This window comes from Chenopodium album, chromosome 10 (assembly GCF_948465745.1).
Source record: "Chenopodium album chromosome 10, dcCheAlbu1.1, whole genome shotgun sequence".
Classification (NCBI taxonomy): Eukaryota; Viridiplantae; Streptophyta; class Magnoliopsida; order Caryophyllales; family Amaranthaceae; genus Chenopodium; species Chenopodium album.
The window spans coordinates 20,271,877-20,293,176 of NC_137843.1; the positions used below are offsets into that span (position 1 = coordinate 20,271,877).

General features: G+C 32.9%; 1 protein-coding gene across 1 annotated transcript; it reads left to right on the top strand.

Annotated features, from left to right (window-relative positions):
• The first annotated feature begins 1,366 nt into the window (after nt 1–1,366).
• LOC145565024 (telomerase reverse transcriptase-like) lies at nt 1,367–14,982 on the top strand. The gene is made up of 5 exons (XM_081625144.1): nt 1,367–1,547; nt 10,052–11,328; nt 11,806–12,356; nt 13,733–14,005; nt 14,353–14,982. The coding sequence occupies exons 1-5, from the start codon at nt 1,367–1,369 to the stop codon at nt 14,621–14,623; spliced, it is 2,553 nt and encodes an 850-aa protein (XP_081481270.1). The 3' UTR covers nt 14,624–14,982.
• Nucleotides 14,983–21,300: the final 6,318 nt, after the last annotated feature.

Below are 21,300 nucleotides of genomic sequence, written 5' to 3' on the forward strand. Positions count from 1 at the left end.
TGACGACCTCAGGCGGAGGCCGAGGGAACGACTGAGGAATTCCAGAACCTCCCAGCTGAGGTGCCGGATGAGGGTTTTCTTGGTTCTCCGGTTGTATAACCGGTTGTAAGTTTGTAAGATCAGGAATGGGTACAGACTCTCCAACCATCTTTGAGGTACTCTCCCCACAGACGGCGCCAAATGTTTTGGGTGTTTTTGTCCCTCGAGAGAGTTACAGCTCGAAGACTGGTCCGGTGCGGCCTGTACCTGCAAGACAAATGGAGACACCAGTTGGTAGGTGCTCCGCCTCCGACGATCAAGTTAATAACTTAAAAGGAGAGAAAAAGGTGCGGAAATTTAGGTGGGGATCTGCTCGGGTTCCAAGCTCAGTTGTCTCTATCAAAGGGACAATTTGTAATAAATGGTAGAACGTGCCCTCCAAAAGAGGGGAATCTCCCTATTTATAGGGTCCTTGGGAATTGTGCCCCTGATTAGGTCACAGAACCCTAATCAGTGGTGGGCTGCGTCGTTTTACGGCTTTCTCGGGATTTGGGCCTAAAGGCCGTCATCCTCCAAATATCTGGGATGACACGTGTCAAGCAGGGATAGGTCCACTTTGGACCACCCTGGGGCTGACACGTGTCACCCTCTGGTTGGTCCACATGGCGGGGTAAAATTACCCTAAACAATTGCCACAAGATAAATTTTTAGGTAAAGAACTGCTTGTAGGTACACTCAAGAAGAGCAAAGACAATCCGTTAAACTATAATCAGAAAATTGAAGGAAGTCATCAACTAGCACAACGAGCATATATAAGTGAGAGGACTAAAAAAAAAAAAAAAAAAAAAAACCAATTTAACTTTGAAATTGCAATAGATTTATCGAATAGACACAACTTGTAAATTTTACAAGTGCGGGATTTCCACTAGAAATCAATATGAAGATATATAAATACGTCCATGGAAGGAAGTTTCAAAGAGTATTTTGTTACAAAAAATCCTAGATAAGCAAGAAGAAATCATGTGATTGTCAGCCCCTACATGTTTCCCATGTCTAGTAATGTAGGCGTCATTTAAAGTACGCTTACGTTAGCATGTGGTGAATATGCTTGGCACTCATAGGAGTGTGGGAATTGACATATACTCTGGTGGGGGAGGCTAATTCACTTTACCTGGACATCGCTCAACTAAAGCAAGTGCAATTTTTGGCAAAGAATGATGATGATGAAGTATTTGATTGGCTGAGAAGGGGTGAGAATTGGTGCTACCTTCCTAACCCCTCCTTGACTTCCCTTCACCGCCATGCTCCCCGGTGATGATGAGATGGAGGATGTACTCCCAGTGTAAGGCTCGTCACCTCAATCGACCGCCTCCCCGGTGATGATGAGATGAAGGATGTGCTACATGAAGAGCAACAACAACCTCAACAACAATATCAATTTTCAAACCCCGACATGGAAGCCTTGAGTGCTCAAATGCAAGGCATGCAACTTCGCATGGAGGAGAAGTATGATCAAGACTTTAAACCGATCTACAACCAAATAAGAGGCATCTCCGAAATGCAACAAGGTATGTTTATTCAACAACAATTATACGATGCTAGTGTTAACCGTAGGAAAATCACCCCCGCGGTTAACTATCCATACTTGCCACCTTAACTCGGTCCCGTATCGTCTAGAGGGGTTGATGGCAAGCCAACAAACCCATATTGGCAAGGATCTCAAGGGTCTAACACCGAGATCCGTTCTTTTTCGGATGAGCACGGTAACTACGATTACTGTGTGTCCGGTGGGAGCGACTATTGGGGGGATCCCAACTACCCCTATGTCGACCCTACCCATCCTCTACCACTTGCATTGCCCAAGCAATTCACTCCCTTGGCCTCTTGGCAACAAGACAACTTTAGGGACCATTATGGTTGGCCACCCGGCTACACTGGGGGATGGGATCCTTATGGTCCCCCATCCGGGTTCTCTAATAATAGGGATGCCAACAATAATGATGTCGGGCCTAGTGGTCATTAGTTTCCCCTATTTGTGCCTTTTCCTCCATCCCTATTGTTATGTGATCTTTTGTTTTGAATTGATGGGATGTTGAGATGTATTTTTTTATCTAGATTAAGGGAACATTATTCTTGTGGAAAAGACTCGGTGGCCAATTTTGTTGTCTTGAACTTCCTTGATTTTTATTGCCTTGATGTCTTGTAATTGCTTTTCTTCATCAGTGATTGATGATGTTGTGTGTTGTTTTGATGTTTTCTATGAGTCTCTCTTTCTTGTCTTGTTGAGTGTCTTTTTGATGATGATGTTGAGATGATTATTTCAAGATGATGATGTTGAGAGTGATGATGATTTTTCTCCCCTTAATCCAAACCCCTTTAATCTAAAGCCCTTGAATCCAAACCCTATAATCCAAATGTTTTGTAGATTAGTGTATAGTTTAATTTTATTATTTTGTTTTGAAGTTAACCTTTTTCTTTGTATATAATTTGCTTTTTTCTTTTATTCTCACTTGGTTTTGAAGTTCATGATAATACTTTATGGAGCTCCATGGAGATGGTACTTTCCTTTACCCGTTTATATTGGCTTAGCTTGGATAACTCGTGAGATCTTTTTATTTTTCCTCTTTTCATTCATTGTTTGCTTAGATTAGGAATAATCTATGAAGAGTTGAATGGTTCGAGTATGTTTGCTATTAACATCATATGGGTGTTTGGGGTCATTGACATTGTTGACGAATGACCACTTGTTTGTCGATTGGGATTTATATGATATGCATGCATCTTTGTAATTTCTTTCTGTTTCCCTCTTCTTTTCCTTCTTTTCTCTTTTCTCTTTTCCTTTTTCTTTTCTTCTTTTCAAAAAGCAAAAATACAAAAAAAAAAATAAAAATAAAAAAATAAAAAAATAAAAAAAATTGATTTTGAGGCATTATTTTTGGTTTCTTTTAATGTGTTGCTTATGATTTGGACATAATACCATCTGAACTTTTACTTTTAAATGAATGGTTTCCTACGTGGTATCGGTGTGCACGTTTGAGAGCATGTTTGGTTGATTCTAGGATAGAGTATGCTAACGTAGTGTGTTTAGAACTTTTGGGACTTTGAAGCCGAAATCTACTTGTTTGTGGTAAGAAGGTGTTGCTCCCTTTTGTGAATTTGAAACTAATAGTGAATTATTGCTACAGCCATGTGAGGTTTAATTTTTTTCTAGCCTTCTATACATTTTTCATTAGCGGCACATGGATCCTTGATTATTGCATGCTTTATCTAGAACTTGACTCTTATCTACCGAGATCGCGACCGAACCATTTAGGAAGGACAAAGGCATCTTTTCGGGGTGGTAATTTTTCTTTTTTTTTAGGATAGACACTTGCTAACCATTTAAGCCATAAACCTTCTTTTCAAGCCATATCGTTAGCTTTTGAGCCTTTTGTTTCATTCTTGTTTCCATTCTTGGTTTTTGTGAAGCAATTGATCATTATTGTTGGAGATTATGGTGTATGAGTTTGGTTATTTGATTCTCATGTTGAAAGCAAGTTTGTATTGTGATTATTTTGTGAATAAAGGCAAATGCCAAGTTGAAAAAACCGTCCATAGTTAAAAGAGGTGAGGACAATGCAATAAAGTGAAAAATAGAAAAAAATAAATAAAAAATAAAAAAAATGAATGCTTTAGCAAAAGTGAAAAAATGAGACAAATGAAAAAGTTTATAAATATTTTGATGTAAGTATATTTCTCCCTATTTATAGCATTGGGGACAGTGCTTCATTTTAGCTTGGGAAGAAGCGTTCTTACGCTTTTTGTATATATGTTTCTGATTTTTGCTGTGAATAAGCTTGGGGGTATTGGTGTTTTTGCTTGGTGATTGCATGATTATGGTGTTGAGGATTGATCTGCTTCACAATTTAGGTATACCACCAAATTTCAAATTTTAGCCTACCTTTACCCTTCTTGCCCTTACATTACAACCCTTTTCATGACCTTTTTGGTTAAGTCACAAGTCGGTGGAGGGAGATGTGAGTCAAGCCTATGGAGCGGTTTACATAGTCAAGATGTCGAGTAGCCTTGTTAATCACCTCCTTTCCGTTTCCTTCAAGGAATCATTGAGATTCTCATTAGAGGTGGATTTGAAACTAGTAAGGAGAACGCGGTAAGATTGTTTGAGATGAAGGTGAATTGTGTTTCATTAGTTCTCTATACTTAGCATATTTTATGTTTCAATTAACCTTGGATATCTTGGAACGTGCATACCCTTATTGTAAAGAAAGTTTTTTATTCACTTATATTTAATCATTTGTAAAAGTCCATTTCAAAAGCTTTTTGTTTTACATTTTCCTTTTTGATTCCATTTTCCTTTTATGATTTGCTGACCTACAAGAGTTATGGTTTTAACTCTTTGGATACCCTTACGAGACCTCACTCGTCCTCATTGGCGACTTTGGGGTTTAAAGGGCTTGTTGTAGCTAAAAACAACCGTGATTCCTACAAAAGTGAGTCTTTGTGTACATTCTTATCCTCTTCTTTCCTTTATCTTGTTTGAATAAATTTTTCATCCTATTCCTACGTGTTTTTGTTTTGCTCGAAGACGAGCAAAAGTTTAGCTTGGGAATTTGATGTGTTATTTATGGCACTTATTTAGCCTCTTTTAGGATGATTTTTAGTTGCTTTTATGGCTCTTTTATCTCTTTTTCTTTAGTTTTGTCTTTGATTTCTTTAGTTTGTGCTTTCCTTAGTTGTTTTCCCGTTTTCTTGCATGTCTTAGTTTATTTCGCCTTTTCTATTTTATTTGTTTGCTTTTCTTTGTTTACAGAAGAACGATGATGTCCATGGCTCTTCCTCGGGTTTTATGAACCTCAAGATGTAAGCTGATCTCTCTCTTTGAAGCTCAAGGGTCAAGGTGTGTAAGCTCCAAGTCTTCAAGGTCGCTGACATCAAAAGTGGTGTTGAACCCACCGTGGGAGCATTTAGAAACTGCCACCTCTAATGTTCATCAAGAAGAGCGCACGGAAGCATCAATGGTCGCACGAGGAGGGCTGCCTGCTCCCAGGCGCGGGCGTGCACCACCCGTTCACGGGCACGCAGCCCCTCCTTTCCATTTCCGTACCCACTTCTTCGCGGTCGCGTAATATAGGGTGCGACTGTACGGGTTCTTTTTGGACGTCTAACTAATTTCTCCTTTGTTAGTTTTACTATATATAGATTTTCTTCCTATTTTTAGAGGGGAATATTAGAGAATCATTAGAGAATAGATTTTTAGAGAGAAAGTTTAAGCTTGGAATTCTTGTTCTTAGATTCTGAGAGAGAAATTTGGTGATTTGATGTTTTCTACATTTGATCTTCATTTTCTTTTATATTGATCAAAGTTTTGGTGATTTTTAGATAGAGAAGTTTGGTAATTTGATATTCTTGTTGAAAGCAAGTTTATATTGTAAATATTTTGTAAATGAAGGCAAATGCCACGTTGAAAAAGCCGTCCATAGTTAAAAGAGGCGAGGACGATGCAATAAAGTGAAAAATAGAAAAAAAAATTTAAAAAAATGAGAAAAAGCAAAGCACATTCAAATGCTTTAGCAAAAAGTGAAAATATGAGAAAAATGAAAAAGTTCATAAACATTTTGCTGTAAGTGTATTTCTCCCTATTTAGAGCATTGGGGACAATGCTTCATTTTAGCTTGGAGGGAAGCGTTCTTATGCTTTTTGTATATATGTTTAGATTTTGGCTTTAAATAAGCTTAGGGTGTTGGTGTTACTATTTGGTGATTGCTTGATTATGGTGTTGAGGATTGATCACCCTTTGCTTCACAATTTAGGTATACCACCAAATTTCAAAATTTAGCCTACCTTCACCCTTTTTCGCCCTTACACTACAACCTTTTTTAAGACCTTTTGACCTTTTTAGTTGAATCACAAGTCGGTGGAGGGAAATATGAGTCAAGCCTATGGAGTGGTTTGCATAGTCAAGATGTCGAGTAGCCTTGAAAGTCTTCTTTTCCGGTTTCTTCGAGGAATCATTAAGATGCTCATTAGAGGTGGATTTGAAACTAGTAGGGAGAACGCGGTAAAATTGTTTGAGATGAAGGTGAATTGTGTTTCATTAGTTCTCTATGCTTAGCATATTTTATGTTTCAATTAACCTTGGATGTCTTGGAACGTACATACCCTTATTGTAAAGAAAGTTGTTTATTCACTTGTATTTGATCATTTGTAAAAGTCCATTTCAAAAGCTTTTTGTTTTACTTTTTCCTTTTTGATTCCATTTTCCTTTTATGATTTGTTGACCTATAAGAGTTATGGGTTTAACTCTTTGGATACCCTTACGAGACCTCACTCGTCTCATTGGCGACTTTGGGGTTTAAAGGGCTTGTTGTAGCTAAAAACAACCACGATTCCTACGAAAGTGAGTCTTAGCATAGAATAAAATCTCGGCCGATACGTTGCGTTGCGAATGTTTTGTAACGGAATTTCAAGATACCGTTACGAGATTTGCCGTTTTGTAACTGCCTTTTCAAAAAGACCGAGTTTCAACCGCGACATATGAATCTCGGTCGATAAACCTCCGAATCACCCGAGAAATATCTTTTATTGGTTAGTTGATAAGGCTTTCATGGCGAACTCCATTGTTGCCGGCCGCTCAATAGAGTGAAAGAGGGAAAAGCTGAAAGGACGGGGTGGCAATTATCTAACGGTTCTTGGTAAAATAAATTGTTGCTCATCAATTTAACTTATTTTACTATTGACCCCACCATTCTCTATAAAGTAATTTTCTATGAAAGAAAGAAATACTAGTAAATGGAATCACGTGATGCTCTTTTTTACAGTACAATCTAGGTCATTCTTTTTGATACTTTATCTAATAGTAGTCCATTGTACATTATTGTATAAATATTATTATATTCTTATTTTAGGTATTAGACAGAAAATTAATGGATATTCAAAAATAAGGAGAGGACGCGCTTGTACGGGTTCTTTTTGGACGTCTTACTAATTTCTCCTTAATGACAATTGCAACAAACTTGGGAAAAACATGTCAATCAATGGTTGTGAAGACTAATGATAAGAGCTATCAATTGGAATCGAGAGTTATCTCCTATTCGTTAAAATTTTTTTGACATGAAGAAAAGGGATTTCATTAATAAAATATAGCCAAACGACACTTACATATAATTCCTAAAAAATCAAGAATTCCAACATAAGTACACACCTTAAAACTAAATACATCGTAGATTTGATTAACAATCGCCTTAATAAAAAACTTCATCTGAAGCAATACAATCTGTGAGTTCGCAATGATTCGGCTTGAAATCCACTGATGCGTAGTCGTCCGAGTGAAAATACTCATGTGGTCCTCCAAATTTTTGTAGAGATTATGAAACTGTAAATCTTCAATTTTCACCAAACAAACACAAAAAGAAAATAAACAAGAGAAAAATCATCATCACAAGGATGAGATTTATTTATTGAAAGCAATTGAAAAGTATTTGGGACTTACCACCGGTAAAAATACCAGTGGAAGCCCCTACAAAGATTCACAACTGAGACCAAGAGGAAAAGAGATGGAAGAGATGGAGAGAAAAGGGAGAAGACAGAAACCTTCAAAGAAATTGAAAAAACTTAGCAATGGAGGCAAGGAAAGACCCTGAAGGGAACAAAAAAAAAAACCCTCCCAAGGAGAAAACCTAGTTATCTTTGAATTTGTATTCCTTTTCATTAAACTAGTGGTCTCTACATATAACAAAATAGGAGAATCACAATCCAAATCAATCGACAATTGCAATTCCTAAATCAATGGTCCGTATCATTAGAAATCACAATGTAATCTAGCATAATTTTCAAAGGCCTAATCAAATTACACACATGCAAACTTACATTAATCACTTTAATCTCAACAATCAATCAACATAATTCCCAAATTAATCACAATCAATCAATCATACAAGTTTCACCCAATCCTTAGCTAAACAACTACTCAAGAATCATCATTTAATCAACAAGCAACTAAAGACAACAAGAATCAACAAAATATGAAGAACAATTACACTAATCAAGATCAATCATCAAAATCAAATCAAACAAACATGAAATTAAACAAAGCAATAAAATGAGATAGAGTTAGAAATCCTCATTGATTGATTATGGAGATATTAAATACAATTGTCACCTTGAATCTTCAATCTCTCAAATCATCAATGAAATCCCTCACTTTTTCTCATTAAATCTACTCTTACAACTAACCCTAAAACTAGAGAGAGAAACTCTCAACTAAGCCAAAATTATGATGAAAATAATGTCTAAAAAGCTTCCTAAAATTGGTTACAAAAAGGTATTTATAAGTTGCCGAAAATAGAAGACGAGAGAAATCAGAACCCAGGAAGGAGCGCCTGCGCACGGGATGCGTGACCACGCTGTGCAGGGATGCGCGCTCGCGCAATGAAGATGCGCGCCTGCGCAATTTGAGGATGCCATGGTGCAGCGCTGCTACCGTGGCGCGCTGGATGCTGCCGTGTCACGGTGGCTAATGCCGTGACGCGGTATTCCTTGCCGCGTCGCGGCGTACCTCGCCGTGTTACGGCGGTTCATTCCAGCAGCGCAGTAGGGGACTTCCTTCGGTGTGAGATTCATGTGGATTGTGTGCCCTTCATGATCAACATTGGGTATGGTAGATTCAAATGGAGTCGACGGTGGGTTCAACACCATGATCTCATGAGAGCGCGGCTTGAGAGCGCAAGAGTTATAACTTGGAGCATGCCACTTTCTTACATCTTGAGTTTTTCCAATGCTATAAGCTTGCTCCAAAAGCATCTTCCAACTTAGTAAGGCACCAATATCAAGACCCGAACCTCGTATAATACCTACAACCACAATAAGAGAGCAAATAAAGGAGAAAACACTAGAAAAACCATTAAAACACAAAATAAGGGAGAAAAGGGAAATAAATAGAAAATGCATAAAACTAAGCATTTTTTATTGAAGAAAGCTATGAAAAGAAGGTAAAAACAACCTAAATACTCATCAAATGAGTGCCATAAATGGCACTCATCAAATGTCAATACTGAATTCTTTTCTACTCCAATTCTGTAATGTATGCTAGCAGGAGATTTGGATTGTTTTTGTAAATTTTAAATATTTGGTGTGTAGATTGTTAGTCTAACAATTGATCTTTTTTCATCCTAGAAAAATGGATTTAGAGTTATCAAATTCTAAACAGTGGCGGATCTAGCCTTGGTCCTGCTGGGTCACGTGACCTAGCAGGAAAAAAAAAAAAAAAAAAAAAAATTAAATGGCACCTATTGGAAAATAAGATATAAACATTATTTTTGGTTATAAGTTAGCAATACAATCTTGTAGCTTAGTGGTTGGAGGGATTGGGACAAAGCCCAATTAGCAAGGCCCTAGCCACACAAGTCTTGAGTTCGAGCCTTATTACTTGTAATTTTTGTATTCCTTTATCTTTTTGTTTTTTTTTTTTTTTTTTTTTTTTTTTGGAATTCCTTTTATCTTTTTGTTTTTTTGTTTTTTTGTTTTTTTTTCCTTTCTATGTTATGGTTATGTGATTTATTGATTTTCATGTGATTATTTCAATTTTTTCCTTCTTTTTTCATTTTATTCATTGTAGTAGCATTAGCTAGAAATAGAATATTTTTTTTTTTTTTTGGTTTTCCTTTTGAAATGATAATGAACTTATGATATTTGATTATCATGTGATTAATTTGATTATCCTTCAATGCTGTTATGTTTTGTGTTGTTGAGACATTACATTAAGTGGTTTTTCTAATTTGTGTTGTATATATTATGTTTGTATAATTAAATTGGGTATTGTGACTTAATTGGCTATAATATTCTAAAAACCACTTGGGTATAGAATAGATAAGTTGCAAAAAGATTGAATTAATCTATTTTTGACAATATTGGATTTTGTAATTAAATTGAAATTGTGACTTAATTTTCATAAAAAACATATGATATAACAAGTTTCTTCAGTCCCAAGCATCCTCCTCCACAAACTCATCGTCTATCACAAAATTCATCCACCTCCGGTATGCGGTCGATGAGTGATGATCGATATAGGTGACAGTGACCCAACACCTTAAAAATCCTGGATCCGCCACTGATTCTAAACAAGACGTGTTTCAAGGAACTGACCAAATGCCCAAGAGGCTTACTTGTACCAAAACAAAGGGTCACAAGAGAACAACTGAAGTCATTCAGCGTCAATTCGGTCTCAGCCGGCCATATTGCTTAAAGGATGAAGTTGTATCATATATTTGGGCTGTTTGTCGGAATATAGTCCCACCTGGTCTCTTAGGATTACCATTGAGCCGCAGAATCTTGCGAAGAAACATCTCTAGATTTATTAAGCTGAGGAGGTTCGAGAAATTTTCATTAAAGCAATGTTTGCATAAGCTAGAAGTGTCAAAATTTCCATTGCTATCAAGTATTGAGGCTTCCAAGTGTTTTAATGCTTTTGTCTTTAAGCCTACGACTGATCAAATTTCTGTGGTATCGTCAAATTCACAAAACATTGGCCATTGTCCTTTAAAACAGATGCTTCTGGAACGATGGATCTTTTGGTTATTTTCTCATATTGTGGTACCCCTTGTACAGGACAATTTTTACGTCACGGAAAGTGAACAGGGTAAACAGAACTTGTATTATTACAGGAAATCAACTTGGCAGAAGTTGAGTGACAAAGTCATCGTATCACTGAAGGATCAGACTTACCGTTCCTTGAATAATGCATCTGTAGCAGAAATATTAAGCAAGAGGTCATTTGGTTTCTCAAAGGTTAGGCTTTGCCCAAAAGAAAATGGAGCAAGACCAATAGCGAATCTGAAAGCAGCATCCAGATTCTGCGTTAAAAGATCACTTTCACATGCTAAATTCCGCAAAAAGAAGAGAATAAAAAGAGCTCGTAACAGATATGCCCCCTTTTTGAAGTCTGTAAATACTGTTCTGCGGGATTTGCAAGTCATATTCAAGGATCTGAAGGTGAAGGAACCAGAAAGGTGGGGCTCCACTGTTTTCTCTTATAATGACATCCATAGGAAATTATGTTCATTTTTGAGGCATTTGAAGGAAGGACAGCCAATTATGCCTATGGTATACATTGTAGTTTCAGATGTACAAAAGGCATTTGATACTGTCAAGCAGGATAAGCTTCTCTCAGTAATTGATGAAATACAAGTGGGGGACAAATATTCCATGCAGAAGTCCTGTGAGATCTTCTGCAGGAAAAAGTCCATGTGGATTTCTGAAAATCGAAAGTTGATGATTGAAGGTAACAATTGTGGATTGACAGAAGACATTCCTCCTGTTCATCAAAGGACTTGCCAGACTGTTGTTGTGAATCTGGTAAATAAGTTTGTGAAGTAGCCATTAAATGGTGCTTGTATTTGAATTGATCTCAGATGCACAGGTGACTGGTATATCTGACTTGTAATCTGAGCACATCATAAAAGTCAACACCTAGATAAACATTAGTGAAGGAGAGGGTTTTTGAAGAACGCTTTTTAGGAATGACCAGTTAAGCCACATATGATGTGTTGTTAATTGAAAGTGAACTGATTGAGATAGATGTGTCTAATGTGCATTTCCTAAAATGTGTATTTGTGTACAGAATCAAAAAGGTGTTTTTCAATGATTTTCTATGAACACTTGTCCTTGAAACCAGGGTTTTGTTTGTCATTTGTAGTCTAAATTTTGCCTGACCATTCTGCTTTAAATGGAACCTTCAATTGAAGACGCTTCCGTCAGGAAAACAGTTTTGCTTTATGCAACTTAACAAGACACGATGAAACTGATTAATTTGTGTAATGTTATTGATTGCAGGAGCAAAGCGTGACTGTAAGAAGGGAAGAACTTATGTATAATTTGAAGGAGCATCTAAAGAACAATGTGCTCAAATTAGGTCAATATTATTTTTTGCAAACTGTTGGCATCCCTCAGGGGAGTGTTTTGTCAAGTCTGCTTTGTACACTGTACTATGGACATATGGAAAGGAATTTACTCTTTCCCTATATTTCCCTATCTGGTCAAGACATGCCAATTCATGTTGACAATGGTTCAGCTGCTCTTGTAGCTACTTCAGCTGTATCTTTTTCATCTCCCAAGTATCTCTTACTCAGGTTTGTTGATGACTTTTTGTTTGTATCAACATCCAAAAAACAGGCTAGTAGCTTCTTCTCCCGGTTGCAAAGAGGATTTCATGCGTACAATTGTTACATGAATCAGGAGAAATTCTGCATGAATTTTGATTATGGTGGTACACATAAAGTTGATTCAAAGAGGCTTTTAGTAGGCAGTGATGGTGTCTCATTTATGCAATGGAGTGGCTTGCTTATCAATAGCTGCACTTTAGAGGTTCAGGCAGACTATAGTAGGTAATCCCTATACTGCCCCATTTTCTATTGTTTAAGTCATTCTGTTTTGTATGTGTTATTGTTTTTCAGACAACTAAAGATCATGTAGCTAGAAAGTGATACTGATTTCTGGGGACTGTGTTGTCTGCTTGATTGTAAATAGTTCTCTTGTGAACTATTTTGATTTTTGAGTCATGAATCTTATGATTTCTCCATTTATGAATGACAATGACTAGAGTTACGAGTGTGCTTACCACATTTCTGGGGAGGCCAGGATGTGTGCACTGGTATTGGGTACTATTCCATTAAGTAGCAACTAGCAAGTTAATGATATAATCGTTGCTAAATTATTACAAGTAGTAATATTAGAAGGTACATTAGATTTATCTGTATCAATTTGCTTGAGAAATGTGCTTTTTGTACTTTTTCTATTCTGTATATCTATCCACTTGATCAACTTTTTTCCTTTTTTTTTCACATTAAGGAACAAATGCAACATTTTTACTTTCAAATATAGGCAGTATTATTAGTCGTGAGTTTCCAATGCAATAAGTAGATATTCCATGTGTGTGCCTAATCTTTAAAGACACTTGTTAATTAATGTTAGGAATTAAGAGTAACTATTACATCAATGAATTTTTGCTTTAACATAAGATTATCAAATACAATTCTTGTCTTTCATGGTATAATGAAAAGTGACTAGTACAAGGACAAGCTATTGCCATCATGTGGAACCTTTGTTCACATTATACAAATGCTTCCCCAACTCTGAAGAGAAACACACTATATACCAAATTGATAACTATACAATCAAATGTTGATAATTCCCCTTTTCCCGTGATTTTTAATTGGTTGAACTAATATTTTGTGTGACGCAAGTAATGGCAATTGCTAGGAAGGAAATACTTTATAATATTTATCCTTTTCCCCCTAAAATTCTCAATTGTCTGTGAGCAGAAAAACAGATGCTTTTTCATTGTGTAATTAACTAAATATGTTCTTTAACTTTTCACCTTTATGAAAAAAAAATTCGGAGCCAATTAGTTCAATGGCTAAAATGTTCAATAAACAACTAAAAATAAGTTCAAATAAAGTTTATAGGTGAAAAGAATGAAACCTATGTTATAGGCGGCCCTGAACTTTGATGTTATGTACTCAAGCTTAATTGGCTTTTATTGCAAGCTTACTTGGTCTGATAATTCGATTTATTAAATGGTTAAAAATCCCCTTCTTATTTGTTGCAGTTTTCTGTGAGCTCATCATTGCTAATGTGAAATCATTTTGAACGTAAACTAATTTTTCATTGAATTTGTTGTGATCTGCCATGTAGTGAATTTCTCAATAATGATGTGCAATGTTGTTAAATTTTATAATCTATTGTGGCTTTCTTGGAGCAGGTACCTCAATGATCACATGAGTTCGACTTTGACTGTGAGCTGGCAGCATAGACCAGGACGTCAATTAAAGGCCAAGTTGCGTGCTTATATGCGACCTAAATGTCATCCTATATTCTATGATAGAAGTATAAACCCACCAGCTACCATCAGGCTTAATGTGTACCAAGCTTTTGTGGTGTGCGCGATGAAGTTTCATTGTTATGTCCGTGAATTGTCATTCTGGTGCAAGCTTCAGCCAGGTTCCTGCCTCTCTAGTATAGAGGGGTCAATAAGGTACGGTACGCCTACAAAAATAAAACTTTATCTTCCTATATTTCTTCTTCCTTTTTGAAAGAGTTCCTACTGAAAATCCATTGTCATGCCATAAATTAAACAAGGGCAGTGCTCAAAAGTACTTTCTGTTGCTTTAAAGTCATCTCTTTTCAATTTCTTTTTGCACTGGTCTAAATTCAACTGTGGAATATGGATAATAACCCTGGTTAGATATGTACGGAATAAATCTTAATTTATTTTTATTTTTTTAAATATGTAGCCGACCCCACTTAAGGGATTAAGGCTCTGATTGATTGATTGATGAAATACAAGGTATTAACTATTTTGTTGAACCTTTTGATTGTCAGATATATGTACAGACTAATGAAGCGAAGGATGTATAAAGTTAATTACAAGCCTGACTGCAATCAAGTACTTAAAGTAGCAAAACAAGAAGTTATATGGCTTGGATTAACAGCTTATATTCGGGTGCTGAGCAAGAAAAAATCACGACATGTGTTTTTGCTACGCCTCTTAAGAGCCAAGTTGGCGGCAATATCAAATGTTCGGATATCTTCAGGACTGAAGTATGCTGTTGATGATTCTCATTCATCCTTTCTTTGGAAGATTAAGTACTAGTGACAGGAAGTTTCTTTCAATTGTCTTTAAAGACACCTTTAAGGCTGTACTTCAGGTCGGCATGTCTAACAATCCCTATCTATTTTTTGGCTCTTTTGGCAATATTTTAGCATATCTAGTAAACTGGTCCAAATTATTGTCTGAAATTAAACCCTATATATTGAATGTATGATCATCACCATGATGCGCGAAGTGGCGAAAGTGACTGGCCTACTTATAACCTCTATTATATCTGTATTGAAATTTTTACAACAGGAAGAAAATCTCTCTCTCTCTCTCTCCCTCTTTTTTTTTTTTTTTTTTTTTTCTTTCAAATGAAATCATTACAATAAGAAAATTATTCCTTCTCTTTTTTTTTTTTTTTTTTTTTTTTTTTTTTTTTTTTTTTTAATTGAGGAGTTGCCGAATTTTTTGACAAATATGCACCTTTGCCATCTTAATAGTACCTTTGTGTACTTAAATGACCTTTCCATCAACTCGATAATTATAATGAATTTTATTAATTTACTAGGGTGGCTGACGACTTAACGTTCAAGCCATAATTAGTCATAGTAGTTTTTTTGATTTATTATGTTACAACTTTAATTGTTGGTAGGATTAATTAGAGATATTATATAAACAAATATCTATAGGTAAATAAGTTAATAAATATTGATATTATTATTCAAATACTATTCATAAGAGTTACTCTAACTTTTTAAAAGATATGGACTTAAAGCTCATTTGGAGATATATTAATTGTGAGAAGCAAAAAAGGTTAAAAAAAAAGCCTATTAACGTAAAAACATATAAAAACAAACCTTTTTTTTTTCTTTCTGTTGTACTATATTGATACTCCCTCTGTTTCAATTTGTTAGTCCCATTTACTATTTTAAACGTTTTAAAAAGATCTACCCATATTGAATGTATTACTTTTAACTTAGTTTTTATTTCCCTATTTATACATATTAAATTCTGTTTGATTAAATTAATTGATTGTGAATTGATGACATGACTCTAAGTTAAGAAATTACTCTCTTAATTTATGCAAATATGGCTAATGCTTTCCTAAAAAATTCAAAAAATTTAAATAAGGCAAAACAGTGTATAAATTGTTTTTTTACTTTCATGTTATATTCTAAATATTTTCCTTTTCTTATTTTATATGATTGATTTCATATGGGACTATCATATTGAAACGGATGGAGTATTTGATATTGTGAAATAACTCGTTCAAGTTATGAAATTCAAATGCCTCTTGAGCCTTGATTGAGTTACGACTCTTTACTTTGGTCTTCTTGTTGCATTGCCATTTGTTTGGCTTATTTGCAAATTGAATGAAAAGCTTTAGTTATTAATTAATTAAAAATCTTACTTTCTATGAAATTAAAGTTCGTGGACTTCTAATGCAATCCTACAATCGTATCACATCATCAACATGCAATGGGTCCTATCTCCTATGGCATCAAACATGTTTACGTAAACCTAATATAGCGGCCGACTTCCTAATATGTCTTATCGATTATCATCTTTCTATATTTTATGCTCATTCGTTTTTTAATCCGTGGGTCACTTGTATATACTTAAAGTTTTATGCAAGTGAATTAATGCGAATTTTTTAGTGTGTAAATAAATAAAGATGAAAATAATAAAATCTCAATGAAAGGTAAGTTAGAGTATTTAATTTAAAACTGTTATTCGGACTAGGGTGTTCATGTTCGAAATGAGTATTTATGTCTAAGTGTCTTACCTAACTATTTTGTGAAAAAAAGTTCTTGGTGTTCAAGTGTCCAAATGTCCTGGTGTCATAAGTCCAACACCGACAATTAAAGTCAAAAGTCCAAATTACATAGCATGTAAAAGAATGTTGAATATGGATTAGAAATATGAAAAAGTGATGCAATTATTTAAAAATATTGAATAACACAAAAGACGTACTTATCTAAAATTAATGAAGTCATAAAAATCTAATCTAATCTAATCTAATATTATATAAATAAAGTAGGCATTTTTCGGGAGCATTTGACGTGCCACATAAGAAAATGTATTATTTTGTCCAATGAAAAATTAGATTAATAATTTATTTTAGAATTAAAAAATTTACTTGCTACCTAAGCAAAAGTGAAAAATAAGATTTAAGAATTTTGACACATAGGTAAAAACAACGAATAGAGAATAATTAAAATTTAAATTATTTTTAAAAACCAATAATTATCTTCTAAAAAAAAGTAATAATTATCTTTTTTACATATGTGGATGTAAATTTTTGATCGCAAATATCTTTAATCTCTCCCTAACAAATACTATAAAAGTTTGATTTTAATAATGTACTCATCGAGACGAATAAAACTATATTTCATATGACTAATTCCCCATAATTTTTAATAGTTAAACGATTATAAATGAGACTAACATTTTAAACAGAACGAGTATATTAAATAAACGCATAGGCAAAAGACTTATTTTGATCAATAAAAAAACGAGATTTGTCATTTCTTTTTTGAATTAAAAATTTAAATTGTCACATAAGCAAAATTAGTAAATAAAGTTTGGGATTTTAAATTCAAGCATTATATAAAATAAATAAAACAACAAAAGATAACTTCAGTGTTAAAATTAAAAATTATATTATGATATTAGGAATTTTATCCATATATTTAATGAATGATCTTCATAAATTTACAAAATTTTAAATTAAATAAAAAGATAGAACCGTGCATCGCACGGGCTTACATCTAGTATATATATAAAGGGAGTTTTTTCCCGAGTTTTTAAAGAGCCACGTAGGATTTAATTTTCTTACCGCGCCATGTAGGATTATAAATTTTTGTTGTAGCCAATTAAATAAGAGATTATTAATTTCTTTTAGAATTAAATAATTAAAATGCCAGGTAGGAAAAATTGGCGAATTAAATAAGAGATTATTAATTTCTTTTAAAATTAGATAATTCAAATGCCACGTAGGCAAAATTGGCGAATGAAATTTTTAATTTTAAATTAATTAAATATTATGTATTATCTTTTAATATTAGGAATTTTATCTAAATATATAACAAATTTTAGCACAAAAAAAAAATTATTTTTAAAAAAAATCAAACAAACTGTGCATCGCACGGGCTTCATCTAGTCTAATATATATATATATATATATAGGGGAGTTTTTCCCGAGTTTTTAAAGAGCCACATAGGATTTAATTTTCTTAGCGCGCCATGTAGGATTATAAATTTTTGTTGTAACCAATTAAATAAGAGATTATTAATTTCTTTTAGAATTAAATAATTCAAATGCCACGCAGGCAAAATTGGCGAATTAAATAAGAGATTATTAATTTCTTTAAGAATTAAATAATGCAAATGCCACGTAGGCAAATTTGGCAAATGAAATTTTTAACTTTAAATTAATTAAATATTATATATTATCTTTTAATATTAGGAATTTTATCTAAATATATAACTAATTTTAGCACATTAATACAAAAAAAAATTATTTAAAAAAAAATCAAACAAACCGTACATCGTATGACTTCATCTAGTATTATATAAAATAGAGTTTATCATACAAATAAAATTAATTTTCCTCTTATTTTTAAACATTCTTTACCCGAACATACTAGTAAAACATTTTATTAAAAGTAGTATGGACTATGGAGTACATAAGCAATTTAGCTTACCACCTAAGTTGTGGGAGTAGGTTGAGTATGACATAATTAGTATCCTACTAAGCCGTAAACACTAAGCAGGGGTGAAAAGCAAAAGGGGACACCATTTGGCCCATTTATTTGTCCTTATTCTAACATTTTCATCAACATTATTATTATTATTAAAGTATAACTGTTGGCAAAAAAAAAAATAAAAAAAAATTAAATAAATAAATAAAACCTAGCCTTTTCTCTTCACTCTTCTAAACTCTAGCCTCAATTGTTACTTTTGAGGGTTTTACGTTGAAATTTTCTAGAGAATAAAAATCCCTAATCTTTGTTTCTTATATTATTATCATCATTTTTGCTTCTTGGGTTATAATAATGTCTTCCTTGAAAGAAAGAGTTTATCTCCTTCTAAGGACAAGGATAAGGGTTTTTCGATCTCCTTTAAAAGCCAAGGTTTTTCAAACTCCTTCGAAAGACATGGTTTTTCGAACTCCTTCAAAATACAGATTTTTACGTTTGATATGGTCTCTAGTTTTGTGGGGCTACAATTGATGTTTATTGCTAAAATTCGGGTTACAAAATCATCACAAGAATAATGTTCTTCCTCACAAAATTATGAAGAAGCGACGACGGAAACCACCCAAAAACTTGTATGAGACAACAAAGCGAGAATGCGTCGAATTGTTATACCTACATATTTGGATTTTAAGCCCTTGCCCAGTTAATTCTTTTTCTATTTTGATTATATTAAATATATTTTCATTATCTTTAATGGTCAATTTTAGATGTCGTATGTATTTAACTAATGAAACATAGTTTCCTTAGGCACTTCTTTCAAAAAAAAAAAAAAGGTATATATAACTATTGCAACAACATATTGAACTATAACACTAATTGAGTAATCTCATGAAGGATGGTCAAACCGTATGGCTAGCCACATGTAAAAGTTAGTGGAAATCATGTATATAGTCATGCCAGATCATGATTCATTACAAAATCTACTTTAAGAATATCAAATTTTAGACCTCCGATTTATTTTTAGTAATAACAAGTATAAACATCTTCTCAATTGTAATTATGTTTTAAAAGTTGTTTGCTTCATTACTACAAATTTTTCATTACCAGATAAAAATTTACGGAAAGTAAAAACTCAAGTTATTGTGCGAGACATACTTGTTATTTCCTCCATTTTTAATGTCTTATATGATACTAAATTAGGTCCCGTGTAACACACGATATTTGCTAAATTTTGTTATGAAATATTGCGCTTTATTAGTTCTAAAGTAGTTCATACAAAAATATGTATTTTAATTTTAATTTAAATGATTAAGATAGCTTAATTATAATTTTTTTTTATAACATTTACTTTGACCTATAACATATATTTTTAAAATATTAACATCCACTTTTGTAGGTAATTGCAAAAATTCTTATTGAAATTGTGAGGAAAATATTAAATATGCCATTACCTAGAAAATTTGAAAAATGAAAATGTCTTTTTAGTATAGGATATTTAATTGTACATAATCTATTTTGTTTCCATTGGACTTAACAATAAGCTATGAATAAAATCTAAACTTTATTACCCAAATGATACAATAAGTTAAAGATAATTACATGAAAATATTATTTAATCTTCGTAAATTTTCTTATATTAAAAATATTGATGTAGGATTAAGAAAATATTATATTTGTTATTTTGAAAGAAGTTGATGACATATAATTTATTTGTAAAACTTGAACTTAAAATATACTTGCATTATTTATTATTGTTTTTTTTTTTTTAAATTTCTTTTAATAACTTTTTAATTTTTTTATAATTTTATTTTGTTAATTGAAAAATAAATGAATATTGCTCTTCATAACTATATTAGAGAAGTTGACTCAGTCATTTCCTATCACCCGTAGAGAAAAAAAACTAAAACTTACTTGTCATACCTTTTGCTTCACTTGCTACAATCTAATACGAAGTTCATGTTTTACCCGTCGTATTCACCAAAATATTTAATTATTATTATTATTATTATTATTATTATTATTATTATTATTATTATAAATTTAGCATAAATTTTCCTTGGAAAATATTTTTTAACTTTTAGATGTATATTTTTTTAATCTAAGTTATTTTAATTTTACTTTAGGTTTGTATAGTAAAGATTTGAAAATTCTATATTTATTTAAAATTACATTAGATATGTAGTCTAAAATTACATAAAATGGAAAATATTAATTACAAAAATGGAATGTATATAAATCAATATAATCACAAGTATGTGATTCGGTGAATATTTTGTGTATAACTTAGAGTAGGTAATTAATGACATTGACTTAAAAAAAAAAAAGAAAAAAAAAGGAAAAAATAAGGAGGGGATTTTGGAGGGAAAAACTAGCACCAGGAAATGACACGTGTCATTCCTAGTGTCTGTTTTAGTATTATATACTAGGTTAATCTCATGCGATGCACGTTTAAATAATTAAAAACTTACTTGTATGTGTGTAATATAAATATTTTAAGCAAAACATAATAAATTGTGATCAATCCCTTTAGTTAGATTAATTAAGCTAAAAAATATTCTAATTAACTTCATAGTTATAATAAAATTTTTAAAATGTTAGCATTTGTTTTTGATTCATTATAGAAAATATGAAGAATTAATAGATAGGGAAAAATAATCCAAACTCTACTATCACTAATAAATTGTGAAATTAGTCATAAAAGCTTTTAGAAAAATGTATAATTAATCAATAATTTTCAAATATTAGCTTTATTTTGAAAAAAGGAAAAAAAAAAAGAGAGAGAGAGAGAGAGAATGTTGTCACAAATAATTTAGGAGGGAAAAAATTTTATGAGAAGGTGACACATGTACAGTGGTGGTGCTAGCGGTAATTACTTTAGTATTAGTTATACATATTGATTGATTGATTGATATTGATTTTTCATTCAAGAATTGACACGTATCATTCATCATTTTGCCTTTAGTATATAGTTATAGATAGATATATAGTTATAGATAGATATATACTACCTCCGTTTTATATTATTTGCAACGA